The sequence below is a fragment of the Carettochelys insculpta genome, chromosome 6 (assembly GCF_033958435.1).
Source record: "Carettochelys insculpta isolate YL-2023 chromosome 6, ASM3395843v1, whole genome shotgun sequence".
Lineage (NCBI taxonomy): Eukaryota > Metazoa > Chordata > Testudines > Carettochelyidae > Carettochelys > Carettochelys insculpta.
In genome coordinates this window covers 45,709,045-45,726,236 of record NC_134142.1, presented here as the reverse complement: position 1 = coordinate 45,726,236, position 17,192 = coordinate 45,709,045, and the positions used below count along the sequence as shown (strand labels likewise).

Below are 17,192 nucleotides of genomic sequence, written 5' to 3'. Positions count from 1 at the left end.
AGACCCTGCTGCGGCAATGAGCTGCAACTGGCCAGACTGACCCCGCCTGGTCTGGCAAAATCTCTTGTTCAGGACCACTGAGGTCCTGAGGGTGCTGGACCAGAGAGAGATGGAGTCTGTGCTAACTTTAGATGGAAGAAAAAAAAAAAGATACTGCTGTTCCTTACATTTTAAAATTTCTATTAAAACGGAATGTTTAGATTTATTAAATTAATTATGTGTGCGCACATGCACACACACACACACGACTAAAGTGTTTGTTTTCAGGCTATATGGATTACGGACATCAACTTTTCCTTCCTCTCTTTTCACTAGTTTTTCCAAACATTTTTCATCTTCATTGACATTGAAATTTTATACATCATCTTGAAAGGGTAAGTATACAACATAATTCTTATTCCTTCTAGAACTAAATAGTATACACTTAAACACAATATAGCAGTCTTACACTGCCATCTTGTGGGTAATAAAGAAAGTGAGTGGCAAAGAGAGAACTTAAACATGATTAGAGACTTTGTTTAGAAAGAAACCACAACCCATGAGAGAATCATTACCTCTGATGTTTTAACATGTACATCACACTATAAGTATAAAATTTTAAGGACAGATGTTCCCTTCTATCTGCATGGAACAGCCTTAACCCTGCACATCCTGGACAAAGACACCCAAGAAATACGCATATCGTTAGCAAACTTTGTCCCCAGCTAGTTACTCTGTTTTCCCCTAGGACTCACCATCACCATCAAGGTGTGATTAACAAAATTTATCAAAAGAGTCATGCAGCACTTTAAAGATTAACAAATTAATTTATTATTAGGTGACGAGCTTTTGCAAGGGAGACCCACTGCTTCAGATGCTGCAACAATGTATCCAGATCTGAAGAAGTGGGTCTCCCCTGCGAAAGCTCATCACCTAATAAATTATTTTGTTAATCTTTAAAGTGCTACATGACCGCTTGTTTGTTTTGTTAGGATACAGACTAACATGGCTACCTCTCTGGTATTATTCAATGTGTGACTAGTCATGTACGGCTAGTCTGCTGCCTTCTTCCCCTGCACCTCCTCAAATACATACAAGAAACCAGTACAATACAATACAGACAGTCATCAATACCAAAAGTCAGCCTATGAATTTTTCCTGCTCCCACTGAAATCCATATTTTTGTTCATTCCTCTAGACTAAGCTTTTCAGTACAGGGACTGAAGTCATTTAGCACAGGCCACTCCTTGAACATTGCAACAATTATTTTTATTTGGTAGGAGTTCTGTTGTGGGAATCTGTGCAAACAGTTTGTAAACCACTTTCCATAATTCCATTGCACAGGGCTAGAAAACCAATTTTAAATGAAGATATTCAAATGTCTCATTCTTTTTTCAAACCTTACTTTGTATTCATGGGTCATCATTTTTATATTTATTATGGCTAGGGGCCTCAAAAGCTGGAATTGTCCCAGGCCCCTCTGGACCTTTGACAAGGCCTGACCCAATATAAAATACAAGTTGCACCTCCCTTGTCAGGCATCCTTGGGACTCAGACCATGGATTTTACCAGACCAGGGGAGGTCAATGTCCTTGGGCCTCCCCTCAGGCTACCAGTCCTATCGCTTCCCTGACACTGCTTGGGGCTCCCTTGTCCTGGGCACTGGCTTCCTGCTCCCAGCCCTCATCCCCCAACCCCAGCTTCCCTGTCCTGGCTGTGGTTCCCTGGCCCTGGCTGCTGAGGCCCTACCACGCTCTGGTGGCTCCTGGGCTGCCATGGCTCCATCAATCTCTACCTGCTGCTCCACATCAGGCTTCTGACCAGCTCCCCGGCCACTGCAGCCCATTGGCTCCTTGGCCAGTTTCCACCACTTCTCAGCCAACTTCCCACTGGTTCCCTGGCCTCCACTCCCCAGCCGCCTTCCATGCCTTGCCAACTTCCTGGTTGCCATGGCCTTCTCCCAGCAGCTGGTGCTCTCTGGTCCAGCAACCACCATGATCCTGCCAGACCACAGATGTTGCCAGACCAGAGTCCTGGATTTCAGAAGTTCAATGTGTAGTCTTTTCATAGACTAGAGACATGAATGCTGATTCTAGTACTACACTATTCATAAAAAAGGTAATTAGAAGAAAAGAAAACATGAATCACAGCAGAAAGATACCACGTGATCCATTCATGATATTTAATTTGAAATCCTCCCATGTATTTATCATTGACATAAACAGTATGTTTGTCAGAATATCAACTTTAAAATATGGTTATATCTATTGGCACATAGGGGGTGTATATTATAGGAGATAGATAGATATATATATCTCCTAACTAAGACTATGTCTAGACTGCAGGCTTCTGTCAACTAGACAATGTAGGAGAAGTGACATAAAAGCATCTATTTTCCTTTCATAGAGGGAAAAGAGCTTGTTGTGGTACCTGTTCTCTAGGAAGAGATGTGCAGAAAAAGGAAGTGTTCCTGTGGACAACCACCAGAAAAGCTAAAGTGACCAGAACTCAGTACAGAATCCAGGAGATGAGGAAAATGTTTGGTGGCTCTGAGGAAGCTCAGGGAAATGTTTCCTGAACACATGGTTAAAGGAACCTTTGTTGTCTGTTGAAATTGTACATGAGGACCTCTGAGTAGGTGGTAGATTGGACACCAGGTGAAGAAAACCACCTTTTGCGGAAGTGTGGGCTTATGGCCTAGTTTGGGTCTGCCTGCTAATTTACAAGGGCTAAAGCTGGAAAGGGGAAGAGAAGTTCCCCTTCACCTCCACCACTTCCAGGGAAGTGCATGACCAGCAAAGACTAGGGTAGACCTAACAGTGACTTTAGACTTTCCGTACATGCTCAGGAGTACATTTTCCAGTCTACAAAAGGGCTAAACTGCTGCAGCAACAAGAAAACTAAGCAGCAACTGCATCTGACAAGAAATAGGTAAGAGTTCTCACCACAAAAGTTTAACTGCTGAATAGCACAGATGACTCACATGTAATTGCACCAAGAAGTCCTGTGGCACCTTATAGACTAACAGACATGTTGGAGCATAAGCTTTCCTGGGCAAAGACCCGCTTTATCACATGCATGAGTAGGGGGGTTTTCAAAGGATGTGAAGAGAAAGTCTCAGTCAAATGGAGGGCCAGAGCTGACAAGGTCTGTTCAGACAGGTTGGATGTGACTCATTATCAGCAGTTAATGTGGAGCAGTGAACCTCCTTTGAAAGGCCTGACTCATGCATCGCACAAAGCGGGTCTTTGCCCAGGAAAGCATATAGACTACCAGACATTTTGGAGTATACAGTGCCACAGGACTTCTTGTTGTTTCTGAAGATACAGACTAACTCAGCTACCTCTCTGAGACATATCAGGTGTAATTCTGCACCTGTCAAAATCTACATGTCCAGAGGTATATTCTTCACCTTTCCTCACAAAACCTTTTGTATTACCTGTAATGGAAAATGAAAGTAATCACATCATCTTCTTCCATTTCCCTCTGGTTTATAAACTGGGGAGTCATGTTTGTTTTCCCCTGCCCCCTTATCAAGTCCCTGAGAAAGCTCTATATCATCTTTCACAATGCTTCATACACATCCCTTCTTTGCTGTCCTGACAGCTTTATGCATTTATCAATTTTTCCATTTCACCTACTGAGTCTGGTTTACTTGGGTTGTTTTCACTATAAACTACTCTCATGACCATCCAATATGCCAACACCAAAATAATTTCTCCAGCCTCTCTGAGCCATGTCACTATCTCTCCACAGCATTGTCCAATTAGTTTAAACTTCTCACATTCCTACCCACTTCTCTCTGCTCTGCCTATATCATCAGCTCCAGGTTTCCTAGCCTTATAATTGGTTCTACACCTTCCATGCTGCCCCTTTTGACAGGAACACCATTCCAAAGAAATCCATGTAACAATGCAACCTGACTTAGGTAAATCCACCCTAGGAACCAAGCTCTGTAGCATCACCCACAAGAACACAGTTTTTACATTACATCCAAGGGTTTTTGAACCACCAAGATACATGTACTATACTAATATAATTCACTGTTCTGTACTGAAGGTTCCTGTTATATGTAGGGGTTGTATTTTTGAAAAGGGCAACAGATGCCAAAACAATGGAAACCAGGTAATTTCCAGGGCACTCAAAAGGTACGGGGAGGGCGGAGAAGTTGGTGCTAAGTACCCACAGGAAAGCAACACAATAAGGTAAGGTGAGAAGGCTGCAAATGACAGATATGTGGGTTGGGACTGATGCGACTTGGAAGAAATCCCCCAGTTAATGAGGAACAGATACACAAAACAGATAAGGGGGGTGGGGTATACAGAGGACCCTCCATACATCCTCTTCCATTTTTGATTTACAATGCAAAAAAACTGGGACTCTTGTCAGATTATAGAAAATAAAAAATAAAGACTTATTTGGTCATGCAGTATGTTTTCCTGTCAATACTGGATTGTTTAGAATACATTTTCTAGTTTTTTGTTAAACCTAGACTGGCCAATCTCAAGTAAAAAGGGTTTTCCACCACCTGAGGCCATCCTATAAACCCTAGCTACACCTGCCTTGCACCAAGCTAAAAATAGCCTACCACTTTGACCTTAGACAGTTCAAATAACTGTGGATAGCCATTGTGCCCTACTTTCCATGCATCCAACTCTGACACACACTCCCCAACATGTCACTTGCCAAGTATTTAGTTTAAAAACTAGCACCTTGATCATATTGTTTTCTCTTTTCACAATATATTATACACTTAGACTATATTTCTCCACGAGGTGTCCGCTAAGGTTGTTTTAGAGGATTGGCATAGGGGGAATAGAGGAAAGTAGAACAGTCAGGAAATTACCTACAGCCCTGGCTGAACTGTAGGCCTCAGTCCTCAAGCAATGATTTAGTATGAGATATTTACAGGTACTCATGTTTATGGTGGTAAAGTGCAGATCCATAGCTCTAGATGAGACACAGACTTGCTATTTTTCTGTCAACTATTAATCCTGTCTAAGGACTACTGCATGTATTTATTTTTTCACATTGAGGATTGTAAATGAATGTTATATGCCTATAGCAAAGGTTTAAAAAAAAAAATAGCTGTTGGGATTTTTTCCACATTTTCAAATATACTGATTTCAATTACACAGTGCACAAAGCTCATTTTGCATTTTATTACAATATTTGCACTATAAAATTAAGAGTATTTTTTCAATTCATCTCCTACAACTGCCAGTGAACTCTTTAGCACAAAAGTGCAATTTGAAATACACCTTTTTGTTACATTGCTGCATTCAAAAACAAAAATTATAAATCCTTAGAGCCTTTAAGTCCACTCAGTTCTATTTCTTGTTTAGTCAATCACTTAGAGAAGTGAGTTTGTTTACATTTAAAGGAGATAATGCTGCCTACTTCTTTATAATGTCACCTTAAAATGAGAACAGGCATTTGCATAGCACTTTGTAGCTGGCATTGTAAGTTACTTGTGTGCCAGATGTGCTAAACATTCATAGGCCTCTTCATCCTTTGGCCACCATTCCAGAGGACATGCTTCCATGGAGATGACAATCATTAACAATAGTGTTAATTAAATTTATGATTGAACTCCCTGAGGGAGGAGAACTGTATGTTTCCTGATGCTTTACTCTGATTCTGCTATCTATCTATTTCACGTTACAGCAGTCTCAGCTGATGTCCCAACATATGTTGTTCATTTTAAGAACACACTTCACTGCTAATTTGACAAAATGCCAGGAGGGTACCCTCTGTGAGCTTTCTAAAGAGAGCCATAATATTCAACCCAAGATTTAAGAATCTGAAGTGCTTTACAGCAATCTGAGAGGGAATGTATGGAGCATGCATCCAGATATCTTAAAAATGCAATGTTCTGATGCATAAGTTACAGAACCTGAACTATCAGAAAGTAAAAATCAACCTTCTATTGGTGGCATTTGACTCAGATGATGAAAATGAAAAGTGTGCCAGTTCCCACTACTTTGGATCACTGAGCAGAACCATTCATCAGCATGGACACACACACTCTCAAATTGTTGAACCATGAAGGGAGACATGAATCTTTAACATATCTGTCACGTAAATACCTTGCAATGTTAGCTACAACAGTGCCCTATGAACACCTGTTCTCACTTTCAGGAGATATTGCAAACAAGAAGTTTGCAGCATTATCTCCAGAAAATGCAAACAAACTTGTTTGTCTGAGTTATTGTCTGCACAAGCAGTAATATTGAGTGGAGTTATAGGCTTTAGAGTTGTATAGTGTTTTATTTTTGAATGCACATTGTTTTTGTACATAAATTCTACATTTGTAATTTTAACTTTTATGAGAGATTGTGCTATAGTCCTTGTATTAGGTGAATTCAAAAATACTATTTTTACGAAGCAAATATTTGTAATAAAGTGAGTACTGTACCCAATCTGAAGTAATTGAAATCAAAATTTGAAAATGTAGAAAACATCTAATATTTAAATAAATGATTATAGAACCAAATGGTTTTCTATTATTAGCAGAACAATTACTTTTTAAAAAATATCAGACAATTAAATTGCAATTTATTTTTTAAACTGCTTGACAATGCTACAAAATAGAAGTGTGACAGTCAAAAGAAGGAAAAAAAATCCATCCTATTTGGATAATTGTGAGGGAGAATCTGCTATTCCAGTTTAACTGATGTTCGTTGCAAGTATTTGCTTTATTCATTTGTCATCCTGTATGTTACAGGATTTGAAATTAAACATTTCTATTTCATTCCATATCAGGGCCTAACAGAGTATAGTACTTCAATGATAGACCAAGTTAAGTATTTCAAAACACAAGAGATACTGTATTAGTTTATGTTTAATAACAATATTTTACAAAATTTGAAGATATTACTTTTGTAGTTAGATAATTAAAATCCTTGAATGATTTTATTTAGACATAAGCACACACTATGCTATTTGCCCTCTAAACACTGAAGTATTCTACTACATAAACGTCAGTCTCAAACTAGAAATAGTCATTATCCAAACTGAACTAAATGCAAAAAGTGAATATCATAAATTGGTGATTTTGAAGTTCATAATTTTAATAATCCAATCAATTTTGAAAAGCATATTTTAAAAATAAGGTGATTGTTACTTTAATACTCTATTTAAAAAAGTGCAATATTGTATGTTAGCTTAGTTTCTTCTTTGAGATGCAACTGTACATTTTATTTTAAACATAACTTCTTCAAGTACGAAGATCAGTGTATATGCTTCCATTTTGGATACAGCTGTTACCATTTCAGGGCAGTGCCATTTTTACTATTAATGTTGCAGAAATGCAAACCCTGAACTACTTACTTTCAAGTACAGATTCAACCTCCCTGCTCCAGCATCCTCTGGACATGTGCGGTCCTGGATGAGGGCTGTTGGCCTCAGCCCCTGCTCCTGGGCTCCCTGCCTGCAAGTTCCTGCCCACTCTTCCCCTCCCACAGGTTCTCCAGCCACTGGCTTCCAGCCCCACCTCCCCCCCCCAGCAATGGCTTCCTGCCTGTCCCCAGAGATGAGCCCCCACAAGCTACTGCTTTCTGGCCTGGGCTGCCAGCTTATCAGCCCAGACTATGCTCCTTGGCAGCTGCTGGCTCCACCCCCCCGGCCCCACTTGCTGCCAGACCAGTGGTGGCTGCCCTGCCCTGGACTCCTGCCACTGGTCTGGCTGGCCCCTCCTCCTCCCAGCCCTGGGACTCTCTGGTCCTGCTGGATGACATATTTCCAGCGCAGAGAATGCTGGATTTGGGAGTTTTTAATTTGTACTATCAATGTGGCATCATATTTTAGATCAGCATTTCTCACTCAAGAGCTCGGGGCTTCCTAGGTTACTCTGAACATGTTCAGCGGACCCACCAAAATAAACCAGCAAACAGGGCCAGCATTAGGCTTACTGGGGCTGAGGGCAGAAAGCTGAATCCTGAACGTCACTGCCTGGGGCTGAAGCCAAAGCTGGAGCAACCTCGCTTCATAGGGTTCTCTGTGGCCTGGGGTCCTGGACAATTACTTTACTTACTACCCCTAATGCCAGCTCTGGCTTTTAATCTACAGAAGAGACAGTTGTTGTGGTCCAGGAGGGCTGTGGGATTTTTCTTGCATGGTGGGAGCAAGACAAAGGTGGAGATTCTCTGTTCTAGATCAGTAATAAAAATCCAGCATTCATAATATCAAACAAAAATACTACAGAAATATATTTTTGAAGTTTAACACCACTTTCTGCAAGGTATGAACACTCCAATAAGGATTTACAGGAGATCACAGTATGCAAATATGGAAAAGGTATTAGATTCAGTCCATGCTTCTGCAAGGAAAAGATACAGCAATCACTACTTAGCAGAGATTATAGTGGGTCAGTAGCACTATTATAAATAAACAGTAAATTGACCTAAATCTTAACAGCCTTTAAAAAATAAGCAAGCTTCACTCCTTGTGATCTTAGTCCAAAGTACAGCAGAGTCCACAAAACCTTACCTGCCAGAAACTGGGACTGGAGGATAGGGGATGGATGGATCACTCAAAAAAAAAAAAAAAAAAAAGGACTGCCTCTCTCACAGAGCTGAGAGGGACATTCAGAGGTCACAGAGTCCAGTCCTGTTAGCAGGACTGATTACCATTGCTGATGGATTTTCTTTGTTAAATCTTTTCCCTCCCCACCCCTGAATAGCCCCTTCCAGGGCTAAGCTCACAACTCTAGGTTTAGCAGCTCAACATGCAAGCCACTAAGCTGTCCCTCCCCTCCAATAACTGTGAAATAAATAATTCAATCATTGCCCTCTTCTGTTCATTCACTCTCTGAAGTGGCAGGCACCAGCCAGTTAGAATGCCAGACCCTGAATAAGAAGGGCTATTGGTCTGACAGGACCAGCATTGCCATTTCTGCGTTTTCAGTATCACCATTATTCCATTATGACCTAAAGCTGGGGTGCACAAAGTCCAGGGGGAGGGGGTCGCTCAGGGGGATGTGAAATTTCATAAGTGGTGAACAACATGATCAGCTGCTGGGTCTCCGGCTCATCCATCCCATTAAAAATGTTGAAATATGTTACTCTTTTTAAGTGTTTGTGTGTTCATATTTATATACTGATTAATAAAGCTTGTACATTCTGACTTATTTTCTTACATATCCCAAAAGTTTTTTTTTTTAAATGAGCATAACCAAAATTTCCATTAGTTTGGATTACATTAGACAGGAGGAGGGCTGCTAATTACAGGAACAAAAAGTGGGACCCAACTTAAAAAGTTTGCTCACCCCCGAGCTAAAACACTGTTGTAACACTAGTGTCAACTGTAGCTTTTGGGGCCTCTGGAAGAACACAACCTCACAGTCCATTGCTAGTAGAGGGTTGCCATATTTGACCTTTCAAAAAAAAAAAAAAAAGAGGACACTGCCTGCAAGAGAGTATCTGTATCAATATCAAAACAAAAAGGGATCTAAAGAAGTGGGTCTGTCCCACAAAAGCTCATCCCTAATAAATCATTGTTAGCCTTTAACGTGCTACATGGCTGCTTGTTTGTTTTGTTAGAATACAGACTAACAGGGCTACCTCTCTGTTACTGTACCCTTATCAGCATCAGTACAGGGGGAGGGATAGCTCAGGGGTTTGAGCATTAGCCTACTAAACCCTGTGTTATAAGCTCAATCCTTGTGGAGGACAATTAGGGCAAGTAAGTGTCAGCAACAGTGCTTGGTCCTGCCAAGAGGTTAGGGGCCTGGATTAGATGACCTCCTGAGGTCCCTTCCAGCTCTCAGAAATGTGCATGTCCAATTAAAAATCCGTAACTACCAACTCCCGTTGTACTCCTTTACTATAACGTGGGTGGACAGATACTGATACAGAAACACATCTTCTCAGGGGTTCCCTCTTCTTTACATGGCAACCCTAGCAGATTGCACCCCACGCCGGCAGCAGAATGCCACGTGCTAACGTCTCCAGCATTCCATCTGTGTCAGATCAAAAGCGGGCCAAGCCAGCGAGTTCCACCCAGCAACCTGGTTTCAAGGTCGGAGCCGGGGGAACTCTTGAAACAGGGAACCAAAGAGCCGGCTGCCACCTCGTCTCCTTCAGCTAGTGCACACACAAACACAGTGGGAGGAGCGGCCCGCAGCCAGGCAGCGGGACTAGCCTGGGCACCGGATCAAGGCTTTGTCGACTCCACACCCAGAGCACATAGGCGGAGAGGGGCCTTTCACGTTCCCAGGAGCAGTACAGCAGAGCTCCCCGGCGGCACCCCCTGCTGGCTGTGCCCCCGGCTGACCAAAGCCTGGAAATGTCGGCGAACTCACTTCCACCAGCCGCTCAGAAGCGCTAGGCGGAGAGCAGCCAGCGCGGCGTGCCCGGGAGGGGAGGAAAATGTCCGACTTACCCGCTGAGCCGCCGGCCGCGATCTGGCGAGAAGCCTCCTGCAAGAAGCCGCCCGGCTTCCTGGCCATCGTCGCCCGCGCTGGGGAAGCGGCCGCGCCGGAGTGCCCGGGTGGCGGAGAAGCGCGAGGGCTCCTCTGCCCTGGGACAGGCTGCGCTGGAGGAGAAAGAAGCAGCGCGGGCGTGAGAGCTGCGCATGCAAGGACCTGCCTGGTGCGTGCGCTCCCCCGTCAGCAACCTTTATACTGGGGTGGGGTGGGCAGCTGCGAGCCAGACGCTGCACCTGGTGTCGCTGCTGTTTGCCCCAGAGGGAAGGTCGCTGTCATTCACCCCTTCCCCCTGCAGCAAGCTGGGACAGGGGAAAGGCAGAAGCCCTGACACGAGGGTCAGAGGAGCGAGTGGTGGTAGGAGGAGGCTAGAGCCCCTGGGAGGGGGGAGGAGGGAGAATATAAGGGGCCTTCAGGCGATTCGTCATCTTAAAGCTCATCACCTGAGCCAGCTCCCTTGGCCCACAACTGTGCCAGCAACACCCCTGCTGTCCCAGTACCCTTCTTAGACCCTAGGTTCCCAAATAACTCCTTAGCTGCTTCCCATCTACTAGGGCAATACTGCTCCCCCAGATCCTCACATTCCCTTCCAGCTGAGGCCTAGGGTTGCCTCTTTCGCATGGGCATATTTCTGGAGGCTTCATCACATGACTAATCTTTATTTTGTAGTTCCTGGAGACTCCAGGAAAATCATGGAGGTTTCACAACCCTATTGACACCAACCCTCCCCCAGCAGTTCTGTGCTGCTTATAACTTTCTTAAGCCATGTCTTGAAATAATGGGTGCACTATTTTGGCATCCGTGTAGTTCTCATTTCAGGAGGAGTAAAAAGAGATGTTGCAAAATAGTGCTTTATTTCAATACTTGGTGCTGTTTAGACAGTGTCAAATGGCAAAAAAGCCTGTTTCAAACTCCATATGCAGTCATGTTCTCCCTACTATATAAATCCTGGATTCTTATTTGTGCTCCAAATCTGATGAAGTGGGTATTACCCACAAAAGCTCATTACCTAATAAAGTTTTTAATCTTTAAGGTGCTACAGGACTGCTTGTTTTTTAATAAAAAACAAATGTGTGGTTATCCTTGCAGACAACATTTAGAATTCTGTTTTGCCACATGGAAGTTGACCTGCCTATCCACCGTGACAGGATCCAGCTCTCTATAGTTTGGCGGGATCGGGAAATGCATATCCCTACAAATGAAAACTTTATTTGCAGGAGGAGCTGGATTTCCTGAAATTTCTTACTGAACCAATTGATCTCAAAGGCATTCTTGAATAGAACTGGGAGGATGAATTTAGTGAAACTTCTTGTAACTAGATTCTGTAGCCTCCCTTGGTAAAGCTGAGGGTCCATTCATCCAAGGCAACAAGGCACCATCTGGTATAAAAAGCTTACTGCTTTTCTGAGAGACACTTTCCAAACCAGATACTGACTGGTTATTTATTCTCTGCCATTTAAAACCTACAAATTTTGTGTTTCTTTGCATTATAGGATTTAGGAAGACCTTTTAAATTACCTATAAGAGATAATGAACACCATGAACTTGTGAGGCTGCATCTGGAATATTGTGTACAGTTTTGGGCCCCCCAGTATAAAAGGGATGTGGATGTGCTGGAGCAGGTACAGTAGAGGGCAACAAAAATCATTAAGGGGCTGGAGCACATGACCTATGAGGAGAGGCTGCAGGATTTTGGCCTATTTAGTTTATGGAGGAGAAGAATGAGGGGAGATTTAATAGCAGCCTTCAACTTCCTGAAGGGGTGCTCTAAGAAGGATGGAGAGAAACTGTTCTTAGTGGTGACAGATGGCAGAACAAGGAGCAATGGTTTGAAGTTACAGAAGGAGAGGAGGAGGTTGGCTATTAGGAAAAACTACCTTACCAGGAGGGTGGTGAACCACTGGAATGTGTTGCCTAGAGAGGTGGTGGATTCTCCATCCCTAGAAGTTTTTAAGTTATGGATTGACAAGGTCTTGGCTGGGATGACTTAGTTGGGGTAGATCCTGCTTGAAGCAGGGGGCTGGACTAGATGATCTCCTGAGGTCCCTTCTAGCCCTGTGATTCTGTGAGCATGTCCTGAATCCCATGATCTAGGTTGGGTGGTGGCCTCTGGTGAAAGGACTAGATGATGGATATGAGGGAATGAAGGGTGCCTTTTGCTTCTTTCACTTTGAAACTTTTAACATCGCCCTCATAAGATGCTCACTATCATAAAAACAGAAACAGTAGCTTCTCCGGTATCTCCTGCAGACAGCATATATTTGTAGTCATGCATGCTCTTACATCCCACTTACCAAAGACCTCTGAACCTTAGTGACAAGTTATCTACAAGCCTATACAGATCATATTTTAAAATTGTGCCTACCTTTCTGGGAAGAATTCAGTGAATTTGTGAGCAGTTTTCCACATTCTGCATACTTATCCTTGTATGCCTCAATAGATGTGTCAAAGAGGTTGGTACTAATACAGTGTTTAATTTACCTCCTTTTGCTTTAAGGCCTCACCAACCAAGTTCTTGTCATGGTTACGTGGCACACTTAATAAAAGGGCAAGGGCACTTTCAATGGTTGTCCAGAGACCTGCCAGGCTACAGTGACTTACACTGTGAAATTGTGGCTGAAGTCAGTGGAAATTTTACCATTGATTTCAGTAAAGCCAGACTTTCATCCAAAGAATTTAGGTCCAGCCATTGCAACTTCCTTGCATACAATGAGCCCCAAGATTCACCAAATACCAGCATTTTAGCCTGCAGCAAATTATCGCCACCCATGGAGAAGTTTTTGAATTCACTTCCTTTTTAGCATGATTTTGGAAGGTGCGGCTAATAAATTATACACAAGACAAATTTTAGGGGAAACTAGATCTTTTTTATGAGAAAAGGTTCACATCAGAGGACTCAGGCACCAAAAAGTTATTGAGTTACAGTGAATAAGAAGGGTTTAACAATAAACAATGTAGTCACCCAACAGAAAGAAAAGAACAGATGATTGGAGACACTTTAAGAGTTGCCCTTGACTGTGGTAGCATGTATTTGCAGAAGATACTAGATTTTTTTTAAATGTGAGAATTATGATCAGTCTGTAGCTAAGAATATGGGTCCAACTGTGGTGTTAAATGCAATCTGGTAGCTTCGGAGAAAAATAATTTTTCTTCAGCCTTATCTGGAATGAGTCTTTGCGTGTACAATCTGATACGTATATTTGAAGTGAAAATTATAATATTTTTAACAGTACATATTTCTCTGCTTCATAGGATGTTGTGAAGAATAATTTTAATTTTCTGAAGGGCCCAGAAACTCTGGAAAAGGGGCAGTAAGAACCAAAACCTGATAGTAAAGTTCTAGCACAATTTAATTTTGTATGGTATTTTGCCTACAAACAGCACACCCAAAATGTTTTACAGATTTAATATCTTCACAGAGTTAAATAATTAATACCTGAGGAAAAATACATTTAGAGTTACTGGAGATGAAAAATGTATTTTGAATTAAGATTAAAGTGTCACAATAATGCCAAAATGCAGCAGAGGTAAAGAAAAGTTGTTTCATGTGGCAGGAGTTGCAGAGAAGATTCTCATTCCACTCATGGAGACATTATACACCTATTAAACTGCTGGCCCCTCATGCCCTGCAGCAGTTCAGGATATCTGAGGGTTTTTTTAGAAATGTGATTTTATGATCTTCAGCCTCACCCTAATGAAATATTTTAAAGCACATTTTAAATTAAGGTCCTGTAGACTAACACAGTAAATTCAGTAACAGAGAGTAAGCCGTGCTAGTCTATACACTATCAAAACAAAAAGCAGTCAAGTAGCACTTTAAAGACTAGCAAAATAGTTTATTAGGTGAGCTTTTGTGGGACAGACCCACTTCTTCAGACCATATCCAGACCAGAACAGTTGACTGCTTTTTGTTTTGACAGTAAATTCAGAAACTGACCACATATATACTTGAAGTTGGCAAATACCTGTTAAATGGCTTCATTACCATTTGACTTACTCTTTCACAGGTTCAGTGTACTGCTAATAGTCTGGCAGCTTTTTCACTTTTCAGTTAACTACATCCTCTCTGGAGGAAGCAGAGCCAAAGGACAAGGGTAGAAAGAGACAGGTGGGTGAGCATTAAGAACTAGTGTTGCCCCAAATTTTCAGATGCTTTACAGAGGGGTTTAGAACAGTTTGTACAGTGAGGGTGCTGAGAACTACTCAATTAAACTATAAATCCTCTATATACAGGAAAGTACTTCCGGCTAAGGGGTGCCCTAGTAGCAGCACCTATGGTGTCCTACGCAGTTGTGTATTCTGCTTAAGGGTAAGGATGACACTGATTATATGAAAGGCTTATGAAGAAGGTAGCCTTAGATTTGCAAAGAGAACAGAAAGGGAAATCAAGTTATACCATTAAAATAATTAGAAACAAAAATTCATCTAATTTTACCATTTCAGTCCATTTTTGTGGCAAAAAAGCAGATCCTCTACAAGCAAAAAACCAATAATTTTTAGACAAGGCATTTTGAAGAAGAAACTTTAGTTGACTGTAGGTAATTATTGTGCATGAACTTTTGAGATAAGATTTTTTCCTCCAGAAGCAGGCCTTTCTGAGAATTTGTCAGATCTCTCCCAAATGTTTTCTGCTACTTGGAAAACGAGTACTTAGCACATGAAGACTAGACCTGAAAACATTTTGTTGTTAGATACTTTCACCAAAAGACAGTACAATTCAGATAAGTTCTTTTGCTGAGCCTCTTCTGTGGTAAAGTATTATCAGCAGGCTATACTGACTGAGTAGATATGACAGCACTGTAAGAAATGTAGCTGTTAACTGCTTCCAGCAAAGACTGCAAAAGCTCTCATGGTCCTTGCACAGTATATGAACATGGAAAGTATTACAAGTAAAGAAAATGAAGTGGTAATGGTTGAGATTGTAATTGTTCAAAAAATCAGGAAATTCAAAATTATTCCCAGAGGAAGACATAGCTTGGCCTCTTGCATATATTGGGAAACAAATAGTAACGTGAATACTTTAATATATATAAATGTTTCAAACACATGAGTAATCACTGTGGTGGGAATCTCGAGTAACTTTCCTAAGACAAAAGAAGTGGGTCTGTCCCAGGAAAGCTCACCTAATAAATTATTTTGGTAGTCTTTAAAGTGCTACTTGAGAGCTTTTTTGTTTTGATATAGATGAACATGGCTTTCTCTCTGTTACCTTCCTAAGACAAGTATCAGAGAGGTAGCTGTGTTAGTCTGTTTCTTCGAGAACAACAAGAAGTCCTGTGGCACCTTATAAACTAACATTTTGGAGCATAAGCTTTTGTGGGCAAAGACCTGCTTTGTCAGATGAATTTGGTCACTCGTGCATCTGACAAAGTGTGTCTTTGCTCATGAAAGCTTATGCTCCAAAATATCTGTTAGTCTATAAGGTGCCACAGGACTTTGTTGTTTCCTAAGACAATAAACTTTGAATGTGCTGACCTTCACATAATTGAAATCTCAACGTTAATGTTATATTAACATTTGCATTAGTTTCCTGGTTTTGCTCAGTAAGAATGTTGCTTGATAAATACTGGAGGATCTTCAAGCCATAAGTTTTCTCAGTTGTCAAAAAACTACATGAGCATCAGTAGCTCTCCAGAGTGAACAACGTGCCATGCAGTATCCCCTGTGATACAAATAACAGAATTAGTGAGTAACTGTAGCAATTCAGACTAACAGGATAGCAGAGAACAGGTCTACAGATGATCAGATATTTTTTTCAGCATGGGATGCCGTTGCAGCAAAGCACAATTTGGTGTATGTCTAAAGAATAAAGTTAAACTTTAAAATAAAATAGCCATAATTAACACTGAGATGTGTCTGATTTGGATACATGTCACTATACTATTTTTCTATTATATAAAACATTACTACTTTAGGAAACCTGAAAGTTGACCTACAATATTAAAATAAAATCCATTGTCACTTTAGCACTAGGCATCATATACCCCAAACACACGTGATTAAATACCTCTGCTCTTTATTTTCACTTATATAGCTATTTTCCATTTGGCATATCACATCTGACCTTTTCAAAATACTAATGGCTAAACCCGCACTGGACAGATTTCCCAAAGCACTAACAAGGTTTAATCCTGTGTTATCATGAGCTTGTTCCTCTCCTGTCCTTTCAAACACTATATCATCTCTCTTTACTTGAATCACAGGATCCTCTTTAAGTCAATTCAGTAATACACTCTTCCCTCGCTATATGAGCACAATTGGTTCCTAACTTTTTGTTTGTAGGCAAAAACTCGTAAGAGGGACACTAAATTCCTATTAAAATACGTGTAACAGTCTCTGATTGGTTCCAAGTGCTCAGTGTGGCAGCAGATGGTGCTGCTTTTGAAATGTAAGTGAACCCGGAGTTGTGGGGGGTTAAAGGCTGGGGGGCAGTGTGGGGACATGAGTGGGAGATGGTGGTAGGTTGGGTGGGGTGAGGTGGGGGTTGGGATTCAGTCTACTATAGGTTGGGTCTGTGAGGCTGGTGGCGGGGAGGTGTTAAGTCTGCAACAGTTTTGGTTTGAGGGGCCAGTGGGGTTAGGCTGCAGCAGTTTGTGTGCGCAAGGTGGCGGGGGATTTAAGTTTGGGCAATTTGGGTGCACAAGGGCTGGCAGGGGGTTTAAGTTGTGGTGGTTTGGGTGCATGGGGATCAGCGGGGGGTGGGGGTTAAGTTGCTGCAGTTTGGGTCTGCAGGGCCAGCAGGGGGGTCAGGCTGCAGCTGTGGGGAGGGGGTAAGTGTCATACTAGC

The 17,192-nt window shown here is 41.9% G+C and overlaps 1 protein-coding gene across 1 annotated transcript in view; it reads right to left on the bottom strand.

Moving 5' to 3' along the window:
- SLC25A21 (solute carrier family 25 member 21) overlaps nucleotides 1–11,436 on the bottom strand; it is a 344,043-nt gene extending 332,607 nt beyond the window's left edge. The window contains exon 1 of the mRNA XM_074996831.1: nucleotides 10,363–11,436. Within this exon, the coding sequence (XP_074852932.1) occupies nucleotides 10,363–10,429 (67 nt within the window). The 5' untranslated portion in view covers nucleotides 10,430–11,436. The remainder of the gene's footprint in view (nucleotides 1–10,362) is intronic.
- Nucleotides 11,437–17,192: the final 5,756 nt, after the last annotated feature.